This window comes from Pseudopipra pipra, chromosome 9, assembly GCF_036250125.1.
Source record: "Pseudopipra pipra isolate bDixPip1 chromosome 9, bDixPip1.hap1, whole genome shotgun sequence".
Lineage (NCBI taxonomy): Eukaryota > Metazoa > Chordata > Aves > Passeriformes > Pipridae > Pseudopipra > Pseudopipra pipra.
The window spans coordinates 13,502,154-13,518,942 of NC_087557.1; the positions used below are offsets into that span (position 1 = coordinate 13,502,154).

General features: G+C 35.5%; 1 protein-coding gene across 9 annotated transcripts in view; it reads right to left on the reverse strand.

Moving 5' to 3' along the window:
* The window catches only part of PTBP2 (polypyrimidine tract binding protein 2), a 49,366-nt gene that overhangs the window by 5,317 nt on the left and 27,260 nt on the right, over window positions 1–16,789 (reverse strand). For 5 of the 9 annotated variants that reach the window (XM_064664700.1, XM_064664699.1, XM_064664698.1 and 2 more), the window contains 4 exons: window positions 15,466–15,480; window positions 14,346–14,510; window positions 14,159–14,269; window positions 5,116–5,311 (listed from right to left, as the gene is read on the reverse strand). In XM_064664700.1, coding sequence (XP_064520770.1) covers window positions 5,116–5,311; window positions 14,159–14,269; window positions 14,346–14,510; window positions 15,466–15,480 — 487 coding nt within the window. The remainder of the gene's footprint in view (window positions 1–5,115; window positions 5,312–14,158; window positions 14,270–14,345; window positions 14,511–15,465; window positions 15,481–16,789) is intronic. The other 4 variants (XM_064664704.1, XM_064664703.1, XM_064664702.1 and 1 more) reach the window with 1 other exon arrangement.

Genomic DNA, 16,789 nt, shown 5'->3' on the forward strand with positions numbered 1-16,789 from the left:
CTGGTCAAGTCCCTGGAGTACCAGAAAAGTGTGTCACTCCCAGGATTCATGAAAGGTTCTTGTGATAAATATGCACTATACATAGTTATATAGGAACAGCTTTATCATATTTGATCAACACTGTATTTGCACATCATATACAGTCCAGTAAAGGGGCACTAATTTAGCAAAATATGTTTCCAGGACAGTAAGGCACGACATGTCCACCTGAAGGAAAACAACTGATTTTATACCAGGTCAATAGCAGTCACATAAGTTTTAGAAAACGTCAAGCTACTATGTCTTACTAGAGCATATCAAATCTTCTAGTACGTCTAGGCACCTCTCCCTAGCCTTAGGAAGCTTTAAGCCAGTCCAATATTTTTAGAAATAAAGGAATCTAGACGACTAGTGAAGTTTTAATGGTTCTTTCCCTAGCTGGGCACAGCACAGTTGAGTAATTCATAATTTAAAAGGCAAAATTCTTCATGGAATTCAAATTCTTAATTTTCACTTAAAACCAAAGATTAATTTAACACTATTCCTACAAAAATATTTTGAATTATTATCCTTCAAAATGATTAGTAAGAATATTAAAAGGGGCACTAGCAGAAAGTGTTAACAAGGAAAGCCAGAGATGACAGCAAGGGATAAAGATGAACCCTAAGCACAACAACATATTTCCAGCTGTAATATTAAACATATATAAACTGGGGGTAAAGTATTATTTCTTATCAGTATTTGTGATAAGTAATTCTTACATAAAATATTTTCTTTGTCATGGTTCAGTATAATACAGCTGTTGTTTATCCGAAGGTTTTTTTATGTAACATCTGTAACTTTTTTGGAGGGAATGAGGAGGGAGATTGTAGATACATTTTCATATGTGACGTACAAAACCAGAAAACAAAAAAAACATCGCTTCTGATAATTCACTTGCAACCAGCTCATTTTGTCCACTAGTAATTCTCTCCTTCTTTCAAAAGATAATAAGACTCATTGAAAAGATGTCCAATTTACAGTCTCAAAGATTTCTGACACCTTATTTCATCACAGCCAAGGATGTAGTAGATGAATGAGTAATGATGCGTGTGGGTTAGGATCATCTATTTGATTGATATGTTTCTAACTGATTACATAGCACACATAGATCTCATTTCTCGGAAAGGTCAGACAAATTACAAAGCCACAGCAAACAATTCTTGTTCTGTAGACTCCACTGCACTATGATTTGCCATTCTGATTTAAGCAAGTCAAAAATTTTTAATAAATAAGAACAGCTTCTATTATGATTATTAGTCACAATGTAACACACTGTTTAAGATTTGAGGACTTATCTGAAACTACTTAGAAATGTTAGCTACTTTGTCAACATGATCAACCAGTATTAGACATCTTTGGCCCTAGCTTTATTTTAGCTTCCAACAACTATAGATGACAGGTTTTTGTTTTTTCAAGATATTAATGAAAACATACAAATATTATACACCTTTTTCCTCAACAAAGTTGAAATACATGTCATATTATTTATCTTCCCTCAGTTTACCCTTTTGCATTACTTCTGAAATGCAAATTAGTAATGGCATTTTAATAGTAGGCAAATTAAAGCTAAACTAAAGATATAGTATGAACTTATGTGAAAACCACAGGAAGTGGTAGTCATATCAATGCAGGTAAGCACAACTGTGACTGAGAACTGGATTTAGTCCCTGGTCCTGTTATGAACCCTTTTTGTGGCTCTATGTCAAGTAACTACCATCTTTTTGTAACAGATATTGACCTGATTCTCATACTTAGCCTGAGTGGCTTTGAGGAAGATAACAGGTTCTTTTAAAATCTCTGCATAACAGCTTACGAAGCTGCAAGTGTTACTACACTACATCCTAAAGTTACGTTTACTGAAGAGGAGAGTTAATTCTATCCAGAAGGAAATTGAGATATGTAATGGTTTAGTATTAATGCAGATTTAAACATCAAGAGTAACAAGATTCACATCCTGTCACTAAAACTCAACTCACAAAATTATGTTAAACCTAAATCTCACTTTTGACACGTGAATTACAGTATACTGTTAAAAAGCCAAAAACAAAAAGGCACCCAAGTTTTGTACAAGTCTCCAGCATATATTAGCTTATTATAAGCAAAAGGCAGAAGTGAGTCCTTACCACATTTACTGTTAGTGATCTCATTAATTAAATACATAGAACAGCTACAGCAAGCATTTTTATAAGAATGCCACAGGTTCAACTCATGGTATTCATTTTGAGCATGCAAAAGAACCTGAAGAGCATCACATCAAACTCAAAACAGAGCTTGGCTCTCTCATGGGGGAACACGCCCTCCGGGAATCACATATGAATAGGGCATGGCAGACACTGAGTACACACTGAAGACACCTTTATCAGCATTATAGAAAGAAATTCAACATTAAGATAAAAAAAGATGAGGAGGAAGGTCGCTGCTATCTTTCTGCCCCATTTCACATATCATAGTTCGCCAACCTCCATCTTTTATGACTCTTTAAGTCTTCCCACCCTTCTCCTTTCGAGACCCGAACAAAAACGCAGCTATAATTTCTATGCACAAGCATATATTTTCAGGTTTTGAGTTTTTCTATCCTTTGTCCTCTTATTTACATCACTTAAATTTTGTGCCTTTTTACACAGTGAGCAGCCCAGAATGAGAACCCTGTTCTTCCATATTCAAACTAGGCCATTCCCATTCTAACAACTATCCTAAATTACTAAGGCACCAACAGTATTGTGGAGTCTTTTTGTGAAGTTTTTCAGCTGCAGAGCTCAAATTCTGTAAAACCAGCAAAAAATGCCATCTAAAAAAATTCCTCTAATAGCTATCCCCATTTGACAGAGGATGAAGAGTTAATACACCAAGCTCAGCCAACTGGCAACGAGCAGTTAGAAAATGTACCCAGCTCCCTTAAGTCTCTTTCAAAACAATGAATGCTTTTATAGAAGAAAAAGTCAACCATGATATATAATCTCCACTACCCATCAAAATAAACATGACTGACTTCACTGATGCTCTGAAAATGTTTCACAGCTGCAATGAAAGTTACTCATGTCATGTACCTTTTATTTTCCTGCTGCTTGGAAAAACAGTACGTTTAAAGAGGTGCATCCAGAGAGTAAGAAATAAAATATTTAATTAGTTATTATAACTGTCATCTTCATAATTTTACTAGAAACTACCTTTAATATACACAAAAGAATGAGTGATTAAAATCAAAATGTTAGAGAACTTGTGTAGTTTTGCAGACAATCACAAAAGCATCTAGGTGACTTTCAGGCCTAAACCACTAAAAAATAAAATCTGCTAAAGTCACTTGGATAACTGGAGAAAGTACAAGAAGCCCAGTTAAACATATCTAGAGTAATGCAATGATCCGAGCATCCTCTGAGTGTGATTTCACTATGCCAAGCAAATTAAACCTGTTAATTTGATGCATACTGTAAGTATTATATACAAAGAAACATGTAAGTAAGCCTGAGGCTAGAAAGCAACTTCTCGGGATTCAGGAAGATGTCAGAATTAGTTACATAAGTAGTGCTGCATTTGGCACTGTTTTATAACTCACGAATCGTTACTCTCTCCTCTCCTAAATCCCTGCCTTACAACACCTAGTATTACAGGTCTCATTTAATAAGCATCTTTATTTTGCTTTTGTCCTCTTACTACTCATACTGCAGCCCCATGCCTACGTTCTAGTCATTATGCGCTGACAAAAGAATTACTAACTGCCTCAAGGGTTTTTCTACAGCACTCATCTCTGTAGTGTCAAACTTCCTCACAAACACTCATCCGCTTTCCCTACTGAACCATGAAATGAGAGATTTTAATATTTAAACTATGGGAGGTTAAAAGAGAAAAAAAAGAAAATAAACTTTAGCTACATGTTTTTCTGAGACTCTGGATTCCTATGATATTTTTTTTCCTTTCCAGAACTTTTGCTGTAGCTGCAAGTGATACATTTTGCAAGTCATACTGGAGATGTGAACTCAAGCACTTTGAAATTTGTGGGAAGTGGGTTTGTAGGTACTTTACAACTAGATATGAAAAGTATCCTTCAGGTAATCTGATTTCAGAAAAGGGGAAAATACAGCACAGCATTCAGTAGCCCTAACTATAATATTCATCCTCTTCCTGGGCTTACATCATTCACTAAGCGTCTTCTACCTTTTGCAACATACCGAGAACAGAGGCCTCTCTTTCCTACATTAACTCAGACTTACTTGAATTTAGCCCAGCCTGTACAAAAAACTATGAAATCTATGTTATTCTGATGTTTTCTTCAGAATAAAAACGGGAAATTACAAAAGAAAAAAAAAGAAAAAGACTAAGTGGGAAGAACAATGATCACAACATACTCAATCAGCTTTTATGGAAGTAATGATTCTTTATCTGAGTACTATTACATTTTAAAAAAGTGAAAGGTGTTCTCACCAAAAAACAGCAATTTGACAGAAGTAGGAGTATGCATTGATTATTTTGGTAATAGTCAGAAGATAAGATACATCTGTATTTTTCCCAGATCATTTCACCAAGTTATGATGAACTCAAAGGCTTACAGAATATTAGAACTCAAGAACTATAGCACTAGAAGTGCAACTACAGATTTTTTCCTTTTATTCACAAAATCTGCAGATTTAGCACCATAGTGTTTGGTTTTTTTAACCGAAGAGCATAATCTTTCCTTATTGAAGGTAACCAACAAAATCTTATTTTCATAATCTGATATTACAAACATTTGCATGAAGGAATCGCACAAATCATGTTAAGTCTCTCTAACACGGTGGGAGAGTGAGCAAGGTGGCCAGTAGCAACTGACAGGAACATACGAAAGAAGGACGGACAGATTTGGGATTAAAGTTGTACTACTTTGACTTTTCCTAATACTTTTTGCATTTCTCATTTTGTCATGCATTTTCCCATTCACTTTTGCAGTACTTCTAAGACAATATAATTTGTTACTATAATTCAGACTGCAATATAGACTGAACCCTGAGTGGGCCTTTGGATACTATTGCAATTTAAGATCTTTAGTTGTTAGAAGGACTAATAAACATTTTCATCAAGTAGCTTTGCAATACAGAAGAACAATGAATGTCAGCATCGTACCTAGAAGAGAGGTCTCCTTTGCAAATGCTGCAGCAATAGCTGGGTCCAGTGTTGGCTGTCCATCACCAGATGGAAGGTCAGGACGAGTGTAGTCCCTGCTTTTGTCGTTGTTGTACTTGACATTCAAATTCACCAATTTGGAAAAATCAATCCGTAGGGTACAGCAAGCATTATAAATATTTTGACCATCTAAGGCCTGTAAAAAGGATCACAATTTATTTAAAAGACACACAATACAGGTTGGTTGCACAACATTTTTTTTTTTTTAAACAGGGTGAGTGTATAGATGCTTATCCATCTTGCTGTCTAGTTTAAGACCGATTAAGATTAAAACGCATTAACCTCTCAAAATGATTCCAGGAAGGTCGATGTTTACCTCTTTTACCTAGAAACTGATTATGCACCACAAAAACAAACATTTTAATGCTGTGGAACTTAAATTTTGTTTGTTTAATATAGCTAATTAACCAGTGCAGCTTAAATTCAGACAAAAGGCCAAATAGATTTCTCAAAGGGGGAGGGGGGGGATAAAAAAAAAAAAAAAAAAAAAATCAAGAATCCCCTAAGTACTCAATAATATGGAAAGTTGACCTGAGGAAAAAAAATTAAAATCTAGACTTAACTACCATGTTAGACAGCTATCTGTTAAAACAGAATATATACACTGTTCTTGCATGCTTTCCTTCTCCTACTAAAGGTAATTAGTGCCAAAATGGAATGACAAACAACTTTAACTGCTAACCTGATGTTACTAACACTTTTTTTAAAAAATCCCATTTTCACAATTGATGAGTACTTCTGAAATGCCTATGAACAGTGAAATTCACATGAACTCTGAACACACCACCACTTAGAACTCTATACAAACGTTTTCTCCATCTTCACTATATATCATGCAAATTGATATACTTGGATTTTAGTCCATTTACATTTTGGGCATACCTTCCTTTCAGTTGAAGCACTAACATTAAATATTGGGAGATTTAAAAAAATGGAAACTTTTGTAACAAAGTCAGTTTAATTCTCAAAAAATGCTAGAACGTGAAGATACAACTATACAACTCACCTTAAGAACTAGCATTCAATCAAGTCATTATGGTAGCTATAAGACAACCTTATATATATATATATACATGGTGAAAAAACCAAATAAACCACATTTTCAAATACAAAAATCAGATCTTTTATTTCTCTACATTAATGATGGACTGAAATATATCCCTTCTGGACCCAAGCTTGGTTACACCTGCAATGTACTTTTCAATATGTTCAAGTTATGGTAAGACTTACTATTTTGAGCTAAGCAGTGCACAAACCTAGTGTGCCTGCTGGCTATGGAAGCAACATAGCTGCTTTCATACAGTGATACATCTGGAAACTGAACACCTTGAAGACAACCCTCTGCTACATCTGGGCCAGCAAGGTTGTCCCTACAAAATGTATTATCACAGCTGACATCCCCAGGGCTCATGAAATCACTTAAAAGAATTACCTCCATTAGCAGTCAATGGAAAAAAATATGTAAGTCCACATAATAAGAACTTCCAACTTATGGGAAAATAAAATCATACAGAAAAAAAGTATAGAAACTGGACAATGTACACTTCATTTCAACAAATACTTAGCAACTAAAGAGAAACCCCTTTAATTGAAATTTAATTGCTTGAAATTTAATTGTCTGAAACTCAGCTTAAAAAATGCTTTATACAGTATTGGAAAAGGAAAATCTACTGTCCTTTTTATAGAATACAAGCTGCATTGTTGGGGTGGTGGTGGGTACCACCATTACAGCAGAGAATTTGCTAGCTCCTTTATACAGAATCCAAGCCTCCAAATGCTGGTATTTTGGAAAAGAATCTCACCTTAACACTTACACCTAAAAAGGTATATACTGAGAATCAGTCATCACTATTAGAAGACTTCTTATCTTCTAAAATCCACTAAGATATGGATTAGTTCAGTTTACACAGCCAGAGTTTATATACTGTCAAAGACAATGCCATTGCCATCGAGGAAATACCCATTTCACATAATGAAGAAAACAGGTACATATGAGACTGAAAGGGAGTATCCTTTAGCTTTGTCCAAATAACAGGACCGTGACAGAAAGCTGCAAGTCTTTAAAACACAATCAAGATTCATACTATACCTCTGAGTGGAGTCTGCTGACTTATAGTTGGCAAAAGACTATTAAATTGATGAAAATATTTTAGACTTAAAAAGTAGCAAACCAAGATATCCAGAGTAGTCAGTGTTTAAAAGGAGCTCCATAAGTAGCTAAAACTTCTACTGAAACAGCACAAACTCCTCTTTCTGATAAATACAAAGAGACCTAAGTACATACAAAAGGTACTGCAGAAGAGAAATGCCTTGTAGTTGAGACACATATAGCCTGAAAAAGCATCCTGAACCAGAAAGGAAAGAGATGCACTCTTAATGAGCACTGTACTCACACTCCAGGAAAGGCTCCAAGCACCAGATCAAAACCAAAAAAACCTCACCCCACCCACCTCTACCAATAGCATCACAAATCTCTAACAACATTGCTACCATCCAGCATTTTTTTCAAGATTAACTGTTCACATGTAAATTCGCAACTATGAATGTGTAACCTGAGCTCCTTCTTGTATAACAATAAAACAATGTGCAACAAACCCTCAAACCCTGTTCCTCTCAGGCAGACATCCTGAAAAACATGAGAAGGCCAGTCAACTGTTAGTGAATGTACATACAGACATTATCTCAAAGATCTCTATTTATGCTAAGAAAATTCTTTCTTTCAGTATTTATACATACATTCACATGGGACACCATCCCACACCACACACATGCCAAATCAAGGAGATCAAGTATCATGGGACCCTTCCACAAATCTGAGTGCCATTCTTTATCTTGCCTGTGCCAGCAAACCCAAAACCAAAGCCTGAACAACGGAAGCATCAAAACTTCCGTAATCATACAATACTAGGAGTGTAATGATACCAACTAATTGCTAGGCTCCTGCCGTTCCTCCCTCTCTGTTTTTATTAAAAAGTACCCTCCTCTTGGACTTTCACAAAGGGGAAAATGATTCTGATGAGTTGGCTCATCAAGAATCAATCAAGAATTGCCAACAGCTTGTCAGCAGACAATGGACAGATTCATTTAGGAGCTGTAGTATTTAGGAGCACACAAACTAGAAGGCTAGTAAGCACATGCAGAAAACAAATAGAAAACAGCAATTTAAGAACAAACAAAAATCCCTTTCTCAATCAGACTGACACATAATCCAAAGAGAAAGGCACAGGCCTGAACTGACACAATGACCTCAACTCCATAGTGCAAACACAGTCATCCATACAAGTTTCTCTATGGCCACTTAGATTGTATTTTGGGGAAGGGGAAAAAAACCACCAATACAAAAACCCAACCCAATTCCCTCCAAAAAAACCCAACCCCCAAAAAACCAATAAAAACCCCACACCAAAGACAACTCCTAATAACCAAATATGCCCCATGGCTCTACATCAGCCACAGAAATTAAAAAAATGAGCCAATCAGAAACGATGAAACTCACGTTATCCAATACTAGTGAGAGTTCCAAAATAGTGGAATATTCCTAGTATTCCTAGACAACTACTATAATAGAAACGTCCAAAATATTCAAAAAGGGTCTCAACAACCGGGGTTATACTCACAGAGAATCTATAATCTGCTCAGGTCTCACGGCAGCACTTTTTACTGAAGGCAAGGATAGGCAAACAAGGCCTAATACAGAAAATAGCAGAAATAGCCTCTGGAAGTTTCAAGGATCCACAATAGAGTGCTATGACTGTCTGTCACAGACAGTAAAAAAGATTGTACAGGAAACGTCAATTAAATGGAGGTCTGCACCACAAAACACAATACTCTCCCAATTTCTTGAAAATAATGTCAAATCATCCTCTCTTTTTGCTCATAGCAATCAGAAGGATGAAGAGATGAAAACTGCTGAGAAAAGAACTGCAGACTAAGAGGTGAGACGAGACTGTTCCAATGGGAAAAAAAGTTAAAGGAGTTCAATAACTAATATTACAGAATTTTCTGATGCTGATGACACGATCGACCACAACAGAGCTTTTCTGCAAAAGGACAGTAATGAATTCTATCTAGCCAACCTGGGCACATGACATTAGGATCTCTCATTTCACAACATGACTGGATGTTGAAAGAAGTGGTAATGGCAGCAAAGGTGATCTCAGAGGGCAAAAGCACTCTACAAAATTACCAAGTGTTGTAACACCCTGAATGAGTGATGCAGCTTTATGCAGGTAAGACTCAGATTTATCAGTAGGCTTCAAAGTTGAAGAACGTTCCTAGAATCATTACTTTCCTGAGGCTTTCCTCACCTAAATGAAGGAGTTCCTGATGCAATCAATGGAATTCACTGCTGCTCTTCACATGTTCAGGGTTCAAGATGCCAGAAAATCCTTGTGAAAGAAGAGTCCCTTGAAAAGTGCCATATTGATAGGAACTATGCTTTGATGAGCTTCTCCTAAGGCCTTATAGACCATCAATCTGTGGAATGAAACTCCCCCACAGGAGATGGTCAAAGCAGCCCTCTAAAAATCAGGAAGATATACTCTTTAGCTAATTCACACATGGTACCTATAAGACTGACAAGAACATAGTCTGGAAAACAGAAAATGATTTGACATTTTAATATTCTCATTTCCCAGTTCAGAAACTGAGCCCAGAGACTAAGAAGGTATTTTTGGAAACACAAGACTTCAAGCCACAACAAATATTGTATCTGCCCCTCACGCTGTCAAGCACTGCAGGTATCATTCAAGACTAGAAATATATCTCTTTCAGGATGAGGGTAGCTGGAAAGCATTTACCAAGGTCCAATAAAGAAAAATCTAATTAGAGTGGGGAAAAAAAAAAACACATGGCAGAGAAGAGCAACACAACAAAACTACTGCCTTCTCTCCATAATCATGAAAATTTAGTCCCTACTCTCTCTTCCCAAAGCAGAAAAAACGAAAGACAAGATCTTTAGAAGGACGTAACAGCTTAAGGCATAAAAAAAATAGGAAGCAATACTTATAAAATATACTCCAGCTCAAATAAGTATCTCCAAGTAACTGAAGGTCATGTGGTAAATATTTCTTGGGAGAAATGTGTCCCAAGTGCATCCTACAGATACATATCTGAACGAAACTAATTTCTTTTGAGACAAGTGTCTTGAATACATGAAGTTTCTGTGGCTAAAAAGTCTATGTAAAATCATTCCATTCTCAAAAATTATGTGCAGTTCTTTGACTGAAGGACCTGTTGCTGCACTTCCTGGGCTTTCTGATACAGTACTCCAGCACTCTTCTGTTTACCTGAATGCTACTTATCATTTTTGAGCACAAATTGTGCTCCTCAGGATTAAAGATGTCCAAAAATGCTTAATACAATAATAGCGGATAATAGCCCTGAAGTTAAGTACCTGATCTAGAGGTGTCCATTCTTCCATTCTGCATAGATTTTAGGGCAATGTAGCCTAGCAGAGATCTTTTGCATATCAGTGCAGAGCTACTCTGAAGCTGTAAGTCAAAACAACTGGAAAGATGACATCTTGAATGTACAGTCAAACCTCACTGGAATCTCTGCAGAGGTACTCAATCACCTATGGGCCAAGTAAGGTTCAACTGGCTAACTATAACAGAAACTCTCAATTAGACTAGTGATATTTTTAACCTGTGTTAAGATGACGATCATGCACTATGTATGAGTTTCAGTTAATCATCTACAGACGAGGCATTAATAACTGTTAATATCCATGATTTGGCAAGAATACTTTCAGTACACTTACACGAAGGCATCACTCTGAATTAGTCAGCTTTTCAGACAAACACCAGCACTCTAATCTTTCCACGGTATATCAAACTACTGATATTCAAATATTTAAGTTTGCTGCTTATCCTGAGACTACTCACCATCTACAATGAAAATGAGCTATTTTTTAATGCTGCAATATCTCCTTACACATACAGACATCTCCAGGACAAAACCTTCTTCATTAGGAGAAACAGCAGTTCAATGTGCTCTACTGTTGCACGTTATGAGTTCCTTCTCCACCCCTGGCTAAACTGCTGCATTACAGCTGCATTACACCTGAAGTTTGCAGTCTTTACCCTCACTTGCCAGTATAACTAACCTATAATGATCCAATCTGAGGGTGATGATGAAACACATATCAGCGTAGGCACTATCTACTTTTACAGGAAATGAGCTTCTCACAAAACAAGTGGAGCAGGAATGCAATTTTTCACTAGTTGCTCATTCAAATAGCAAAAGACACCCCACAGGGCTAGAGGTTTCGTACTGTACATTCTTGTCAGTGTCACTATCTTCTCAGAACCTTCAAATGCATAGCATCTCTCCTTGGTACTTACATCACTTGAGTTTTTCAAATTGCTCTTTAACTTCCTTAATAAGTCTTCAATTTCTATTAAGGCCACATTCTGATTTCCTGTGAAGAGTGCCAGTGGAAAATTAAATTTCCCCATTATCTTCTATAGTCAAAATGGATGGAAAACAAATTGAAAACTGTTTTACTCTTATACCATGCTTTTAATTTTGAATTCCATGCAACTTAGGTGTAGCTGCCATATCCTCTTGCTTTTACTTTCACCGTATTTCCAGACATATTTAAAGTGAAGTCCTATCTCTGACTGCTTCTTTCCTTTATGTACTTTGGTTCTGGTGGCACTTCACATTTTATCACAGTAGCTCAAACATAAGAACTGTATTTATTTTACTCTAGGGTGAGGGCAGTGGGGAAATCAAACCTTCCTTAAAATTTAGCTTCCTTCAATAACTGCAGTTGGTATCACTCTTAGCATTTTGTCTATTTATGTACAGATTGGTTAAAATATGAAACTATAAACGCAAGACCGTTTCAATTTGTCACTAAGGCTCTAAGATCACTCTGACAATGACTGTACGTGCAGAAGTTACTTATTCAATGAAGTTTAGTCATTCACACGTGAGCTACCACTAGTCAACAGGTACCCTAATCAAAACATGCAAAACTGGAGAAACAAATACATGCTTTTTCTTTTTTAATTATGACCAATACAGTATCCCACGAGCTAGTATCAGTTTGCCAGAAGTCAACAACAGCAAGAGATTCTTAGGTTCCTTTCATACTTTTACATACTTCACTCTTTAGTTATTTGTCACTTTTTAATAATATATTCCTAGAATTATACTGATAATTTTCAAATCACTACAGTCCATTCCACAGATGTCATGTTTCCATTAAGTCTTCTGATAATATATGTAAGATTCAAAAAATGAAGTCAAAAGACTTATCATTTGATGTCACATTTTGCATCAAAAATGCACTTTAAAAGCAGCAATAACATCTATGACTGAAAATGACCTTTCCAAACATGAATCAAAATTGAATTACAACCTTCTGCAACAAACACATTTAGCAGCCAACTGTTTATTGAATATTTCAAATATGAATCTAAATGTCTAGAATTGATTTCTGCAGCATTTGTATGTTCTGTACTACTACATCTAGCTTCTGTACTACTATTCTAAACCTACTTAAAACCTGCAAGGTGTATCCCACCCATACAAATTCTTACGTAGCACAGTGACATATCTGCATCTCCTTCTACTCTGAGGTACAATCTAATATTTGATATTACTTCAATTCTGAAAAGGACATCCCTAATTTAAATTGTGCTCCAGATCTACAAGTATTTCCAGACTGCTTTTCAGGAGTAGATTATGCTAAAATAGATCACCATAATCAAGCTGCAAATCATCTTGTCTCTTCTCTCTTCTTCTGTTTTCCTCAATAGCATGAAAACTTACACTCTGTTTTTTGAAAATGTCTCATTTTTTGAGATTCCCTGTCCTGACCAGCTCACAGTTTTTTACTCAATGCCCAGTATTTCATTTGGTGATAAGGACAAAAATTACCATCCTCCACCACTTAATGAAGTCTTTATTTTAATATAGTCCTTATTCTTTACAACAGAAAATTAAGTCCATTTTTGTCTTTCCTCTACTAAGATATATTAATTGCTAACTTAGCCTGAGGTGTGAGCTTTTCGCTTTTGTGAAATTCTCAGCTATTCTGTCATCTATGGGCAATAAGCACTTTCTATGCTGCCAAGCAAAACCTAACCAGCACATCAATTTTAATCAGCCTTCCTCAAACCCAGACTGCATGTGAAGGTTTGAAAATATAAATTAATTCCACTTATCTCTTGAAAGTTATAATAATAAAAATCTAGCCTTCACCTTTGGTTTGACTTTCCTATTGCCACAAATGTGAACATATCCCATTCAATTAATTAAAAACATCTGGTCTAGATGACATGCTGTTGATATTTGTCATAATTTATCCATAGGCTCTCTCCTGCCATAATGAGTAAAACCAGTAACCTGTTCTTACCTCTCCTACAGGATAGGAGAATTTCCTATAAAACAAAAGCAAGATCCTGCTCATCCGTCACTGCTGCAAAGTTTCTTCACAGTCTGGTCACAGGCAAAACTGCACTCACTCTTCTGGGTATTTACGGTTACAACGGAGTCTAGATTATTTTTTTAGGATACTATAACTAAATACTTCCACAAACCTATAACTAATCCACAAAGCACATCTTTGTTTTGATGCTTAGAAGGTATCTAACAACAACCCAATGGGCTTACTATATTTGCTCCTTAGAGTGAATTAATTATGCATCACTGTTAAATCCCACATTTTTACTTCCGGTTGACATTTTCACAATTGCAGTCTTGCATGTTATTTCATCTCTGTGCAGTCTTATTATAATATTTGTTCATACAGATGTATAAAATACTTTAGACACAGTATCTGTAAATAAACTATTGTGTGAAAACTGATTTCACACAATGTAACAACATTATATAATAACTCCCAATTATTTTTTAATCTCAAAAAATTGACCCAACTGGTGGAGGTGTGTGACGTTATTCTGTTAGATTAACATTTTACAGTGCTTAGAGTACAGGACTATCTCCAGACTTAAAAGACAACTATACTTACTTGTTTCGCTTGCTGTGCGTTTACTGGATCGCCAAACTGCAGTAAAGCTTGAAACTGGTTATTCTTTGTGAATGTGATTATCTTCAATACAGCACCAAATTTAGAGAATATCTGCCGAAAACATCACAGAGTTTTACACATGCGTTCCTCTCAATTATAGCTTAAGTTAAAATGAAATTTGACTTACCTGATGAAGAACATCCAGGGTTACTGGATAGTACATATTGTCAATAATTATTCTAAGTACTGGACTTTGCGCCGGAGTCACTGCACTCTCACTAACAGTGGTCCCACTAATGGGAGCGTTTGTTGCCTGCACAGCCGTCACTGCTTGAAGAACAGCTTGGGCTCGCTTTAAAAAAAAAAAAAAAGACAGAAGAGAGATTAATATTTCAAGATAATAGCTTGAAATTAATTAGTAATATTAATATAGTTAACTCCAGAAACATAAAATACTCCACTTATTTAAAACTCAGAGCTACAGACATAACACAATGTAAGTGCAATGCAGTCTGACTCTGTGAGAAGAGACAACAAAAATGAAAACATCAATTAATCCTTATGTCACAGTAAGGAGGGGCTTCAAATGGCACCAATATCACTCTTTCTAGTAGCAAGCTTATTGTTCTACTAGTAAGGATAAAGGAAGTGAGGATTTTGTAGGTTTCAAGACTCTTTATTTCCTTTAAAGGAAATAAAACTAAATAAACCCACAAACCAACAAACAAAAAAACCCAACCCTACAAAAACCAGAAGTATCTTATTTTTCAAAAGACTGTATCACAGTTAACATTTTACTGACATTTTAATTATGTAGAAGGCTCTGATAGAAAAGAAAAATGCTAAACTAAACTTCCAAACTTCTCAGATTTAACACAATGAAATAATAACAAGACTGACAAATGTCAGAAAGTAGTATCCAAGAGGTAAACAAACTGGTGTCTGTTATCCACTCTCTTTTGTAAAAAGAAAAACAAAATCCTCTCCATGTGTGGGGATTTTTTGGTTTTTAAACACAAGCAGGATTTTAGAAATTCAAAGGTAACCACAGGATGATATCACATGAACACACATCTATGTAACTACTTCCACTGCCATAGCTGACAGTATCAGAAAGATTAGATGTCTTTTTCTGAGAAAGAAAAAGTGCAGAAAAAAGGGTTCCATTTAATACTTTCATTACAGTAGCCTTATGAAGCAAAACAATACAAAACAAGAGAGACAAGTGAGCATGCCAGGTAAAAATAATAACCACCATATTTTAAAGGTATTAGAGCTACTACACATTTTCATGTCTCACAACTTACATGATACTCCTCATACTGAAACGAATCAATGAATAAGGAAAGTGGGGGGGAAGGAAAAAAAGAAGACCTAGTGAACACCAGTTGGGAAAACAAACTTTACCTCTACATTTAACATTAATTACTGTAACTCTGTGAAAACATCTTTTGATAACAACACTTCTTTTCCCTAACATATGAAACACACAACTTTTCGAGCTGGCCAGATATTTGGCTGAGTTGCATAATTACTTCCTATTCTTCCTATAAGCACAGAAGCACATATGAGATAAAACACACTCTTAAAATGACTAGAAAAGTTTAGACTGTATAACCCAAGGAACTAAAACTTGTGAAGTCAAATTTAACATAAGACTAACTTGTCAGCACTGTCTATGCTTATACACTACATTTCATTCCACTAGAATTAATGTGAATACATGAAGGAATAGAGGACTTAGCAGTGGTAATGATGAGTATTTTGTCAAACAAGTTAAAAATAACAACAAAAATAACATTATATATAAATAGTCAATTTGAAGACATACAAGTAGCATGCAAAGCTTTTTTTTTTATTTTTGCAAAACTTAAATTAATTTTCAGAGATCAGATATACCACTGAAAGTATAACATTTATTTCTAAATGTTGCAATGTCTATGCAGAAGGACTAAACCCATGCATTTATGAGGATGATTAAAGAGATCTACAGTTACAGAGGTCATTCTATTCTCAATTCTCCTGAGTCTAGAAACTGCACAAAATAAAGTAAGAGATATTTGTTTTATATCTGAGTTTAAATGCTCCTCTTGGTGTTTTGATGTCTCACAGGAAAAGGATTTTCATAGAATTACAAACTGAAATGAAAACTTCAACGGGCTCTTTTGAATCTGTTTATTCAGAACCAACTCATTCTGAGCATATAAGTAAAAATAATCTCCAAAGCTATTATTACTGAGAAGTTCAGAAAAGCTCAGTTCAATGGAACCTCTCCAGCCAAGGCTTGGCTGTCTAAAGTACCCCTTGGTTAAACAGGTTTTTTTCCTATCTTCTTTATAAACAACATACTTGCACCTTCCTCCAGTATTTTTATCCTATCTTTCCAGTTACACATACTAACATTCTGACTTCTTCACATCTTCCTGCTTGAACATCCAGAAAAAGATAACTTCAAAATGAATCTGAGCTGATGAGAAAGCCTTCAAATATAGATTAAAAATTTTAAGTTTTGAGTATCCAAAAGAACACCAGATTACACAAGTAATACCTGCACCATCTTTATTTTATCTTACAGAAAAAAGAATATCCAACCATCTTATACTTTACAGAATGCCTCATGAGATACTAGAA